Raw genomic sequence first — 14,298 nt, forward strand, 5'->3', positions numbered from 1 at the left:
TAGGGGCAGGCATTGCATACTTGAAAAGTAATTTTGGAAAAGCATCTAATGTATTTCTAGCTGTTGTTTAATGAAGTTTTAACAGCTGGAAGCAGAAAGGAAAGCTGCATCAGTCCCTGTCCAGTCTGCTCTCTACAGTCTGCCGATAATACACAAATACAGGAATTGATCTAGTATCAAATCCCTCTAGCCCATCACCCTCTTGCTTTTTTTTTTTTATATGAGATTTTTTGAACACTTAATCATTCTTACCACATTCCTCCTAACCCCCTCTAATGGCACAATAGCCTCTTGTGAAACGCCAGGATCAGTTCTCCAGATGAGAATGCACCATTGATTTATAAAATGACACAAATACTTTCCATACTGTGCTTTTCCCATTTGTTATGCATTTAATATCCTATTATCTTTTTTGTTTCTCTTTCATCAGAGGTCTTCAGTGAACTGTTCACAATACTGTCTAGGCCCTTCTCTCGACAGATGCATTTCTTCTAGGACCCTGCATGGCATATGAGTACTTCAAATGCATTCTTTCTAATAGCCGCTATTTTGCATACACTTCATTTGTTAGGTTGGCCAGTCCCTTCTGAAGTTCTTTGTGATTTCCCCCAAACCAGAGCAGTGCAAATAATAATTTGTTTCATGTAAAGAAATAGATATTTAGCAACGATTCACCATCTATTTTCAATTACATGCAGAAGTGTATATGTGTGCACAGAGATCTCTTTATTAAACATCTGAAGAGATGCTATGAAACCTTGAGATACATTACGCTTAGCCTAGTGCTCTGATGAAAATTGACCTTTTGAGTCCTCCCAGGCTTTTCCCTTTTTTCCATTAGTCCTTTTTCTTTGCCTGGTCTTTTAGCTATTGATCCATGATAGGGTTTCACCTCTCAAGAGGCACTTTGGAAAAGACCTCTTGAAAGTAGAAATGAATGATGTTGACCATCTCAGAGTATGATCTTCCAGTTGTTTTATCATACTACCATTTCAGCAGGTTTGGCATATAAAAATGTGATTCTCATTGCACTGCAGTTTCCCAGATTTTGCTTGGGAGCTATTTTTTGGGTGTAAATACCCTAACTGCAGCCTCCTGTTGACTTGTACTTTAGTTGTCTTACACTATTTTGTGTTTCACCAACAACTCAAAATTTAGTTCTTAAGCTTTTTCAATACCTTGGAGAAGTGAATGTTTGATTGCTTCTGAAATTATTGTTTTATCGCAGTGTCCCATCTTTTAACATTTCAACTTCCAATAAAATTTGTGTGTGTGTGTGTAAGAGTTGAACACTGAAAGAAGTTCCTTAGCTTTTCAGTACTGTTATTATCTTCCAAATCTGCTCTGGTGTCATGAGAATGACAATGCCCAAAGATCACAATATATATATAGATTGTACTGGGCCTGAATGCTGTCCTGGTCTTAATGCATGCTCATTCAGGTTAAAACACCAGAGAATTTGATATTAGTCTTTTGTAAGGGAACCTAGAAGAACAGTGATTGTAAACTTAACCACAGATTAGAAGAATCACGTTTCTAGGGTATTTTACATTCTCAATCAATTTATCTCAAAACTAAATATATCTGCTAATGCCCATTAGAAATAGAAATAGTGAGACAATTGGGTAGACGGTCGTGTATGCAGGGAGAGACTCTGTATGTTCTGAAGTTTCTAGATCATGGTCAACAGATCATTTGTAGTTCTCAAAGCATCTGCTGCTCCTCTGCAGAGATACGGATTTCACATGGTGTCAGTTCCTCTTGGTTTTGACCACGATTTTACATTACAAAAGAAGACAGCTGAAATCCTTAACAGGGGGAATTTTACTTAAGCACTTCTTGTCACTAAGAGTGTAGATTAGACAGGTAGTAGATGTGGCCTCTGCAGTTTAAAATGAGAAAGGAATTATCTCCTATTAGGATGCATATTAAGAAAATGCTATGAATCTCTGACTTGTATTTGATTTCTAGGTAATAATAAATGAAATTGCTTATTTTTTATAAATTTTTAGTGGAATTATTGAGCTATATGAAAATGTGTTTGGAGAGAAGGTGATCGTTATTAAGCACTGCTATTTGTCAAAATTGTGGAAACATCTCATATTGGCAAAGCTAAAATCTGAAAGCAAAAAGAAAATCAGAGGCAAAAATTAATGTTATTTGAAGTTTGGAAAAGCAAGATATTAGTGGATATTTAATCTGTAGCTAATGATTTATCATTCTTTAACTCAATGCAGGTGTTACAACTGCTTTACCTTGGATGTCGTTGGTAGCGTAGCTTTTGGTACTGAGGTGGATTCTCAGAAGAATCCTGATGACCCCTTTGTTAAGAATTGCAGAACATTCTTTGAAATGTCTTTGTTTAAGCCCCTCCTCATTCTAATCCGTGAGTATAGTTTACTTTTATTTACTTCTTTATGGTAATTTTCCAGAAGTTTTGCAGTTTCCCAAACTGCAAAACATGCTGAAGCAGGAAGACGTATAACAGACATTATTTCGGAGGTGTTCAAAATGCAACCTACAGGCCAACTATACCCTTGAGGTTTCCACCATATGCCCTACAGCTCTTGTCACCATTAATGCAACTTCCTCCAGAAACTGAAAGTCTGGGAAGGTAATGCTCCAGGCTGATCTGAGTGGAAGGTTTCTGGGACCTGGAGTTTCTATGGTATCTCTTTTAACTGTAGAAACTTTTAACTTCTGCATTAAAACAGAATAACTTCCCTTCAGAGCCTAAGGGTAAAGTTTTTGTGTACTCAGATTGCTTGGTAAAGATTGAAATCCCACCCATAAACAACAGTGGGCTAATAACGCACTAAAGAAAAGAGGTGAGGAAGTATAAGCAGATAGTATATTATACTTTATATTTTACTTTTAATTTTATTTGAATAGCAGCAGCAGCCTGGTTGGTGGCTAGAAAGGATAAAGATGATAAGTTCTAGCACAGGCTGTGATTAAGAGAACGCGTTTATTTTCAGGTGAATAGATAGGGAATACAAGAATGGGGTATAAAGCCATTTAGTTCTAGGGCATGAAAGCTAAGGCTTCACAGTGTTGGTGGCATTGTTAATGCAAGGATAGTGAGAATTGTAGCTGAGGAAGCCACAACATAATCAAGGCTGCTGAGGTTTTACCATCTTGCTATCTAGACCTGCTCACAGTAGTGTCAGGTGGTACAGTGGCAGAGTTTCCTGTGCCCATCTGATCCTGCTGGCATTACAGATTGCACCTGTACTAGCAGTACCTGAGCAGTTTCCTTCTGGAGTTGTGTATCCAAAATGTCCTGGGGTTAATGTTTAACCTGATTGCAAAGTGTGATTTGTGACTGATTTCTGAAAAAACAAAAACGTGCCCCTGTATGTCTAAGACCATGTCCTTCACTACAGAAAGTTTCTGTAGGGTTTGGGGTTGGATTCCTTGGTTGATTCTTTCTGCTGGTACATTATGTGGTCTGATTTCCACACTGTGTTGCCCTGTTGCACAGGGTTTTTCCAATGGGTCATTTGTTGGTCTTAAATTGTTCATAAGTTAACAAGGCATTAATTAAGATGCAAGACTACACTCAGGTTTTTAGTTCCTCACTATAAAGGCCATGAACTGGAAACCATCCTTGTGATAGCATCCCACTTCCAGAGTCTGTGGCCTGTTTAGAGAAGCAAAATAAAATAACAAACCGATATCCTAAATATTGGAGAACTGTAAGTGAGAATGACTACTACACAATTACATGGATCAGTGCCGTAAGCTGCTAGGCTAGTTCAAGATCCCCCACCTTCTGTATGTAAGTAGGCAGGGAAAATAATTCTCCCCTTTGTTGTGGTGGCTCTGTGGCATCAGGAAGCTGAACTGAAATCCTGAAGCATCGTAGAAGCAAGCTTGAAGGGCATCTGTCTGGCAGGGGAGTCATGACCAACATGGAATTTCTAAAAGAAAATCTTTTACCAGTGTATGGAGGTGGAAGAAGAAGGGGGAGAGAGAAAGGAAAAAACAGATTTTACAAAAGTAATGCATCCCATTTGATGAATTTTATAATATTAATGAAAGGATGGGGATATTATATGCTTTTGCAGTCTGATTCTTTAAAATCTTTTACAGTTTCCTTCCCATTCATAATGATTCCATTGCTCCGGATTTTGCCAAACAAGAAACAAAAGGAACTGAATGGATTTTTCATCCGAACCATAAAAAATGCAATTGTCTTCAGAGACCAGCAAGATGCAGCTGAGGTAAGGCCATTTCTGTGATAAATATACAGATAAGCAAATGTTTTGAGGAAAAAAAAACCTGGAAGTGGCATAAGTCTCAGTTGAAAAAGGAAACTCAGTCTGTTTGAACATTCAAAGCAATTTAGTGAAGACTTTATCCATTTTTAGCTTTAGGTACCATCAACCAGGCTTAGTGTTGATGCAGAATTGTTAACATATTACAAGAAAGACTGCTTCTGGTAGTCTTCCTGTTCAAATAAGGATGCAGAAAATGTTACATCAGGGATGACTTTCTAACCCAGTTTCTAAACTGAGAAGGAGCGCTTCACCCTGTAGAATCTTTTTTCATCTTCAAGTCAGGTGTTTTGTCTATGCTACTTTTCCTTAATGACCGAGAAAAGGGGAGCCCCACTAAGTGTTTCAACCCAGTCATCCCCTAGCAGCTGAGGTAGGTTTTATATAGTCCTGTGACAGTTCCTACTGCTTTGGAGAAGGGAAAGAATCTGAATGTCTGGTTAAAAGCAGACACTTGATATTGAGATGGCTAAAGAGAAAGGTAATAAATTCTAACTGAAGGATGCAAACTAATGAATATGTATTATTAGCAAATCTTTTGTGACCTGTGTATTTCTCATCTGGACATACAGCAGTTCTGGGACTTTTTGTTTTGTTGTAATCATTGTTTTATGAAGTATCTGAAAGCACATGAGTTGTCATGAAAGTCTTTGTATTTTTGATGTAAGAAGCATTTGGAACATAGGCATGTGTTTCATTTCTGTGATAAGAAAGTTCTTTAGGTCTACATGTCCTTTTGGACCATTCTTTACTGCAGACTTCACATAATTTCCCTGAAAATATGTTAACGACTTAATTATGGATGTGTAGTGAGAAACAAATATCAATGAGAATTCCATTTTAAGGGTAATTGTGACAAATTTTGCACAGCAATTGACATGAAACATGCTACAACATACACATTAAGAAGTTGTTAATATTGAAATATAAGAGATGTTTCTTACCACTTTGAGATGAACAATTCTGATGGGGTAACAGCACAGGTGAGAATGGCTCCTCCCAACTTTTTCTCACATCTTAGCCCCACAGCTGTCACCTTTCAGGAAAAAAACAGATTTCAGTTTACCCTATATTACATCCAGGACACATTTAAAAATCAAATTGATTTTCAAAGATACTGATGCTCTTTGCTGTGTTGCATGTTCTGCTCTTTTTCTTTGACTTTTTCTGCGCTGAAGTCTCACTTCTGTATTCGTTGTGCTTTATCACCACATGCTGCTTGTTTTTCCTCTAACCCATCTTTATGAGTCTTTACCCTCACTTGCCTTTAGGTCTTTGTTTCCATCCTTCTTTACATGCAAAAGGTTGTAAGTACCACTGACTGTCTGCAAACAATTCCTGATTCATAAACATGGTTTTTGGCCCAGGCTGAGTGCTGGAGGAATATTTTCTAACAGGGTGGTGTATCTAAGCTGTTTGCAGACACCTCATTTCTAGTGCACAAATCCAGTGTAAGATTTTAATGGCATATTGGTGTGGCTGTATGGATGGATGGTTTTGAAGGAAAGATTTATACTGAAGGGGTCTGTATGAAAAGTCTATTCTGTGTATCAGTGAAGGATAAAAGGGATAATGAAACAATCTAATGATGATTAAAAGTAGTTAATGTATTAACTACCATTAATAAAATGCAATGTTTTTCTGTGGCAGTAGTACTGAGGGCATCAATCACAGGCTAAATCCTTCACTATACTGGAGATATATCTCAAACTGAAGGCTGAGATAAAGCACAGCAGGTGGATATGGTTAGGAGAAAACACTAAGAAAAGCAAGATGGTAGCAACAAGAGCAACAGGCAGCATTTTCTGCATATGCAGCCTGTTTTCAGGTTTCAGTGGTTGGTGGAGCAGGGGTTTAAGGTTATATTGGAAGGGATGTTGGGAGATGCTGTAAGAGATAACACATGGCAGGAGCTGCCCAGTATCAGGGCAGTGTGGAGGTAAGTACAAGGTCCATGTTTGCCTTAGCAGTGTATGCACAAGTCCATGACTGGCTGTGGTCCCGTCTGCTCCTCTCCTGGACTTTTGCCTAGTTTGCAAAATTGACATATGAGAGTGCATTAAGTCCCCTTTGCAGTTCAGGATCATTAGTATGGCTTTCAAAAGTGACTGGAAAGTTTGGAGCTTCCTTTCCACTCCCCCCACCCTCCCCCCACCTTTTCACTGCCTGTCTCTTTATGTGCTCTTGGAATTTTGACTATTTTAGGTTGGTGGAACATGAGTCTTGTTACAAGTATAGGCAACTTAATAATTTGCCAGGAACATAAAAATGGTATGTGAAAGAGATCAAAATGCAGCTGTGTCCAATTTAATGCAAAAATGTAATCTGTAGAGATTAGGTGTCCCAGATAGCCTCTCATTGAAGGAGAATTATGTCCCGTGTCCTAGGTCTCGAATGATGAAATGGACCCACTGAAGTCAGTCAGAGTTTTAGCACTGAATTTTAACGAGGTCAAGATATTACCAGTAGCTACTGGTTCTTTGTGCTAATAATGGGAGCTATAATCAAAGTCTTATGGTCACCTTGTGCTCCATTAGGCCAACGGGTATTCATTGGGTGGCCACATTCCTACATGTTACATTGTGTGCATCTTTTACTCCTCATTGATTTTACCACCAATAAAAATGCTTTTGTTTTTTTTCTGTGGTGGAAAAAAAAAGGGGGGGAAAAAAAGCAAGCCTTGGGAGCAAACTGTAAAACAATGAAAAGCTCCACAAAAGTGATAAAGCTGAAGCTTGTCTTCCTCTCATCTGCAGCTAATGTGAACGAAGAATAAAGAAAGGCCAAAAAAACAATGTGACAAGCAAAGTCAGCCTGTTATCATCCCTGTTCTATCAGTAAATGAAACAATGGCTCTGAATGCCTAAAGATAATCCCATGGGCAGATAGTAATTTTACAGCCAGGTTTAGATCTAATAATACGCTTGCAGTTTATATGAGATCTGTGATGTCACTTTCTCTCATCCCATCGGTTAGTGCTGCAGATGTCATTTTAATTATATATTATCTTTCTTTGGTCAGTCAAGCAATTTCAGTCCTCGGTATTCCACTCATTTGGCTTATGTACAAAAACATTTAGTGGTCGTACTTTAGAAATTTTAATATATTACATTTATTCATGGATTCAAATTATTGTAAAATGCTTTTCCCACTATTTACAGAAGAGCAAATTCACCCTGCTCAGAAGAAACAGCACAAATTTAATGCACCACTTAACACCTACTTTGAAGACTCCAGCAGGATTTCAATGTTCAAATACCTTATCCTGATTATCTGCCCAGGTTTAAATTTTTCCCTTAGGCAAAATGTTCCCAGAAACAGGGCAGATAGACTGTTTGTTTATTTCAATAAATGATAGTTTGATAGATTTTCATTTAATAATCTGATATGCAAATCATTATTCAAGTAAGAGTTGCGTTTCTATCATGTTATAGCTCAGTTCTTACCCTACCAGTCTGTTTTAAATGATGATATGTAGGTGAAGGAATCTTTCATGGTGCTCAACTAAACTAAGGGTTGAAACTAACCCCCCTCAGCAGATGAAAGGCCAGGATCTAATTTGTAATCCATAATAACAATTGGAATGTAACAATTTAAGGATACTGCAAAACATTATTTTTGGAAAATCACAATAAATCTGTGTGAAAAGCCAGGTTTCAAAATAAGCACCCTTTAACAAGGAGAATTGGAGAGTTCATAGAGGCTGCAACACATTCTTCTTATGTCTCCTGATTTTTCCAGTCATACAGTCTGCTGTCTATGCATAATTCAAGGTCACTGATTTCTGCCAGCCAGGTAGTGACCCGTTGATGTTTCTGATGAAGACGTTTCTTGGTGGTCTCAAGCCGACTTGAAATGAGAGGGTGACAAAGCGCAGAGAAGTATCACCAGAGCTGTATTGATTGTTTAGTCAGTTTGGCTGGAGACCTGCAGATTACCTGAGTGCTTTTGGTGTAAGTGCAGAGCAGACAGAAGGAGCAATGGGAGAAGAGTGTGAAGGCTGTGCTGCCTCTGAGCCAGGTAGTGTAAAGCCACAAAGAAACTGCATGGTGCTGTCAGTCCTGATGATGATCTGCCCTCCCATGAATTGGTAGGACCCTGGGATGCTCTGTATCCTCTACTGTGCTAAGTCCAGACCAAAAGAGGTTTTCCTCTGGTCAGCAATTGCCAGTGAACAATTGTAACCCCCACCGGTTCTCCATGCTTCTCATCCTCATTCCTACCAACCCTTTCCCTGACCCCTGGTAAGTACAGTCACTGGCTCTGCTGCCCCCCAGCTGCCCGCACACCCAGGCAGTGATTTCTGGTCTGTGGAGATCCTCTGGTTTCCCAGTATCAGCCATGGGACCCTGAAAAGGTTGGAAAACTGAATTTTAAGGACGTCTGAAACTAAGCTGTTTAAATGCTTGCAAAGTGGGGAAAGCTGCCCTTTCGCTGCTGGGTAGTGAGAGCAATAGTACTATAAGGAACTTGTATCTTTTAATATCTTTTTGGGAACTGATGGCCTGGTTACAACTTTAATCTCTGCAACACTGATTCCCAGGGAAAAATGTGCAATGAGCTCCCCTAAATGCTTTACCTAAGGGGAAGAGGGACACGTGTGTGTGTGTACCTGCATTCTGGAGGATAAGGGACAATCTGAAAACCTAATTACTGTGGCTCTCTGTTCTTTTCTCTTCCTTCCCCAGCAGTTCCCTGGAGTTTTTCCTTTTCATGAACTAATGAACTATTTTATTCAAGAGCTGCTTGAAATGAGTTGAGCAGAGGTAATCCTTCTGAAAAAGTCTGATCCTGTCTTTGTCAAGGGAAAACTATACAATTACTAAGAAAACTTAGTTAAAAATTTGCTAAATACTGTGTACATTCCAGGAGCTATGTGTGTGTTTGAACTGTGGAAATGCAGTACAGATGTTAAAAAGTAAATATTTTTCTAAGGAAACAGCAGATGGGAGGATTAGACACCTTCTAATAGTGTGCAGTTTTCCTGCCTTTGTAGAAAACCAAGCAAAACTTGTTTATATTTGAGAGAAGATGGTGTCCATTTAAGGATACACACTGTATGGCAATATTAAATAATCAATTTTTATTGATTCATCAGTCAGTAAAACAAAGGATCAGCCTGGTCCTGTTGTTTTTCTAAATCTGTAGGAGGGATGCTGCAATTCTGTTCCGCTGGGCTGTTCTCACAGGTTTGATCATGTCATTATCCACTGCCTTTGTCATGAGGAAATGTGGAGTGGGTTTTCCAGAAAGGTAAATGAGTGTCTCAAAGATATAGAGGGAATTTCTGCTAAATGTGGGGGTTGAACCCAAATATTAAAGCTGTGTCTCTGCTATTTTAAGCAGAAGGTTATAATTGCTCTAGTACCTTTAAAAAATCTTTCGAACATTAAATCTGGCGTCTGTGGTTGGGCAGCATACAGTGATTCTAAGAAGATAAAAAAGTGACGTTATGTTAAAAAGTGTTATAGTTTTTCACCTTCTTCTAAAAATCAAGCCATTACTGCTTGCTTTAAAGATTGTGTTTCTTCCCACATTTGAAGAAAAATGCTTTTAAAAAAAAAAAAAATTATTTAAAGATGTAATGAATGTTGTAACTTCCTCAGAATTTCTTAAGTGGGCATTTAAATGTAGCAACGCCTCAAAACCTCAAATGGAAATGAATTCAAAATCCCTATTACTTTTGGTCACCGGTTGAAATTTCTTGATCAGTCTGTTGTTATCTTTCCAACAATGAATTGCAGGCCTACGGAAATGTGATCTTTTGGTTTCAGGCCTGGGCTGAAGCGTCTGGCTGAGGCGCTTTCATCATGAAATGCGGTTCTGCAGTCTCTCTGCTCAGAAGAGATCAAGGACAGAATAAGTAACGAGAGCGGTGACTTTCTCACCTCCCCGAGGCGTGTTGATGGAGAAGCAGGGAGAGTTTTGCATTACTGCTGCATCTGTCCCTGTTCTGCAGCCCAGCTCACCTGTGAGCCCGGCGCTTTACGAGCACTGCAGTCACAAGAAGACAGCAAATGTCTGCTTGGTTACCTGCTGCCAGCAGGAACATACCAGGTCTGCTTGCTATCACTCACCCTTTGCTCTTATCACACCATTTCTACTGCCTCCTCAGTTATGGATCAGAGTACTTTATGGATCCTAGACAAGGAACAGGCAGATGGTATCGTATATATATTCTCTGCCCCACTCCAGCAAAGCCTGCAGCAACCATAACAAAATAATCTTGGCATCTGGGACTCTTTCTCCAATACTTCCATCTCTCCTTTTTAGTCTTTTTTCAACCACTACTGTGTATCTTCATTGCTTCATTTCTTCTTCAGAGGGTGACAGGTGTGGTCTCCCTGTCACCTATTTCACATGTCCCACCTCATCTACAATCTGGGGTCCAAACTACCATCATGCATCTGAGCAACCTCATTGACATTGGTCACAGCTCTCGTGCTCCAGTTTGCAAGAACATAGACTTGTACCAAAAGACAGAAATGAACTCAAAGGATGAGGGTGTTCATACTGATTGAGATGGTGAAGTTTTGGGGCATCCAGAGTTGCCAAGAATGATCTTGCAGACAGTAATGGGAAAAGCTAACTTCACTTTTAAAAGAGATGTGTGGTGGAACTCCTTCAGAGGGCCTTCCAATGGTATTTTTGCCCCTTTCTGGGCAGAAAGAGGTTCTCCCTATAGCTCCCTATAGCAGCGTTAATCCGCAGAAAGTCATTAGGCCAACGGGATGCCATCAGTGTTACAGGGAGAAGGACTTAAAAGCCTCCGTCCATAAGATTTGCATGTATTTTCCTCCTGTTTTCACCAGGCGGTGCAGGAAGTGAAGATGGACATTTGGCTTTGCTGATCTACAGCATATGAGAAACATCTTTTAATTTAGAAGGGTAGGACTTTTAGTGTTGAAAAAAGGCTTTTTCATCCAGAGTAAAAATAAATAAACCCACAAGCTCAGTTGTTGGTAATGTCAAGGGTTTTAGTGACTTGTAAAAATTTTGTTTAGATGGTAAAATCAGTGTAAAATCAGGTAATATTGTTTAACAAAAAAAAACAGGCTAAAAGATAGCTTTTAAGGACTCTTTCAAATAACATTTGCAGTAAAATTTCTCTGAAAAACTGAAGGCGGAAAGAATTAAAAGGTAAACCTGTCTTTTTCTGTCTTTTTCAGAGAAACTGCCCCATCCTTGAAGGGGAGATCAAAAGTCCTCTTTTTTTTTGTTTGTTTTTGGTTTTTTTGTTTCTTCTTTTGGCCAGCTCTGTCTACACCTCCTCCTAGGTGCTGGTTGTTGTGGTTATTTTTATATGGTTGTTTTTCCTGATTTTGATACTGGTCACAGCTCTGTTTTATGGGTCCATAGAAATAAGAAGAGCAAGAGCTCATTGTAATTTGAAGGTAGGATCCAGCCAACACTGGTCTGTGGCACTGAGCTTTGTGGTTGCTTGACCAGAACAGGTGAAAAAGAAAGACGAGGAAGCCAAAGAAGATGTTTTTTCCTTATAAGAGTCTGGGGTCTCTTTCTTCTCCTCTGCAAATTAGACCCAGCCAACGTTATTGTGAATTTTTTGCTTTACCCTCCCTTATGGTGGCAAGGGGACCCTGTGCTGGTTATCCAGAGAGAGGTTCAAACATTGAAAATCCTGTTTATGCCTGTGGTAATTCCCTGTAGGCAATCACGTCAGTGCTGGCCACTTGTCCCAGCCTGATCCTGTGCTAGTAATGAGTATTCGCAGCATGCATTTCAATGTCTGATTAAATCTTTCTGAAAGGCCATCTGTTTGAGGAGGATGTGGCATAGGCTTTAATACTTTTTATACCTAGTACTCAATACTGCTGTTTCATGACCTTAGACATAAAGTTTGTCCCCTGGTTAGTTAGCAACTCTCCTGATACTCTGATCAGAGAAAATAATTGGATTGAGGCTGTTCCAACCTGTTGGGTCACTGTGTGTCTTTGGGGAAATTTTCCCTGGGTATTGGGTCACAGAAGTTACACAGACCCAATGAGACTTTGCTGTGTCCAGGGCTGAGAAAAAGGTGTGTGTTTTTTGGGAAGGGAGTAAAGAGCATCTCCAGCTGCCTTTTTTTTTTTTTTTTTTTTAGAATCTGATGTTGTCATATATCTGTTGATACATGCCAAATCAGTAAGTAATCTGGCCTTTCTGTTGCATATTCTCATCCGTGCAAAGTATGTAGCCTAAGCAGTGTTACATCTGTCTTTCAGGGTCATTTTCCTGTAGGCTTGGAAGCACAGTTTCCCTTTGATATTCCCTCAGCATAAAGTAAATCTTCTCCAACATGTCTTTTCCCACTTCCTGTCATTTGCTTTTCCTTCATTGTATGGTCCCAGTATTTATCTCTTTGGCTGAAAGGAAAAAATGTCATCCTGAAGTTGTGCACATTCCCTTTCTTTTGTAACTTCTCTTTCTTACAGTTCCTCATCTCTTCTGTACATTACCCTTGTGGTCTGTCCCTCCCAAGTTTCTCAGAAGATCCTGCGTTAGATCACTGAAAGCCCTTCCTTTTTCCTGCTTAATCAGTGATCTGATCTTCATCTAGGGTGTGGGGTTTTCAAATCAGCAAATAAAGGCAATCTTGCCATAAAATGAAATCATCTGGAGATTAATTTTCTGCATAACAGGGTGGTGGCCTTTAATGCCAAGGTGGGATATAAGATTTACATAGCCTTATTTTTTTTCACTTACTCTGGATCTAAATCCTCAAGGGATCTGTTGACTGGGACTGGGAGTTTTATGTATTTATTTTACCTTGCCATTCAGAGTAATAGCATGTTTGGGTACTTTCTTTCTACAGACTTTCTTCTGACATATACAACTAACACATAACTTCTAAATTCTTAATTTAGAAAAAAATCACAGATTTACTGACCTAATTGCAATAACAGGGCTTTCCCTTTCTCTGTCAGTTTTATCATCTTCAGTTTTGTTGTGTGTTTCATACTTCATCCTTTTTTTTCCCTTTTATCTATTATTGGTTCACCATCCCTCCTCGCTGAGTCACTCCCAGAACTAGGAGGGGAGCTGCAGCACTTGTGGTATTAGTGGGTGATCTTCGAATTTGTCTCCATTAGTCTCTCTGTGTCTCTATTTGCCTACAGTGACCTCTCTCAGCCCCACGTATTACCTTCTTTTAGCAATATAGTATGACCTTTCCTGAAGCAGTTATGAAAAAGCCATTCCATGATATTTCACTCCAGATCAACCCTCTTGTCCATCTGTTGGCATGTTTTGATCTCTGGAGGTTTTTCCCCTTGATCTGTCTCAACTGTTGGTATCTACTTTGCGCTCCTTTGATATTTCTCTCTTTTCTCTTGTGTCTACTTACCTTAGCAGATCCATACTCCTATTTCTAAGAGATACCAAAGTTTTGGCAACAGGAGAAGTATTTATGTGTCCAGCGTTTGGATGCCAAGTGCATGAAGTTGCTTATCTTTTGAACCTGGTGGCAAGTCAGTCTAACCAGGTCTAACCATGAATACATGGAGGTGACCAACTTTGTTTGCCGGGCCAATTCTTTTGTTGCCACCGTGCCCAGGCTACCCTGGGGGTTACTTCTTCCCCTGCAGCCTGTAGGAGCCAGCAATGCTGGAGGCTTTCGCTAGACCCCATCCGCTCATGACCGTATCTGGATTTTGAGGATAATTTGACATTAGAGTTACTTATTATGGAAAACGACAGATTGTCTGTCACTGGAAACCTTGAAGAGAGGCTTTCTAAAATGTGCCCTTGATGTCAGCTGGCTGCGAGGCAGGAATCCCTGTATGGTGTTCCTCCCTCTGCCTTTTGCTAAAGAGCAGCCTTGAACAATTGTCCCGAACCTTCTCCCTCCGCAAAAATCCGCCTAGGAAATCCTGTGTCTGTGGCAGTCAATAGCAGCCTTCATAGCTTGTGACCATACAGGGCTTTCTCTGCTTTCTTCGCAGTGACTACCCTTCTTTTTTCCCTCCCACTGGGATAAGCAAGCTATATCTAAGAGAGACAGAGAGCAGAGGGGAGCCAA

General features: G+C 39.7%; 1 protein-coding gene across 2 annotated transcripts in view; it reads left to right on the plus strand.

The window, feature by feature from the left end:
* Nucleotides 1-14,298, plus strand: part of TBXAS1 (thromboxane A synthase 1) — a 244,297-nt gene that overhangs the window by 147,578 nt on the left and 82,421 nt on the right. For both annotated transcript variants that reach the window (XM_014937534.1, XM_014937533.1), the window contains exons 7-8: nucleotides 2,238-2,386; nucleotides 4,096-4,226. In XM_014937534.1, coding sequence (XP_014793020.1) covers nucleotides 2,238-2,386; nucleotides 4,096-4,226 — 280 coding nt within the window. The remainder of the gene's footprint in view (nucleotides 1-2,237; nucleotides 2,387-4,095; nucleotides 4,227-14,298) is intronic.

The sequence above is a fragment of the Calidris pugnax genome, unplaced genomic scaffold (genome assembly GCF_001431845.1).
Source record: "Calidris pugnax isolate Ruff unplaced genomic scaffold, ASM143184v1 scaffold1, whole genome shotgun sequence".
Taxonomy (NCBI): Eukaryota; Metazoa; Chordata; class Aves; order Charadriiformes; family Scolopacidae; genus Calidris; species Calidris pugnax.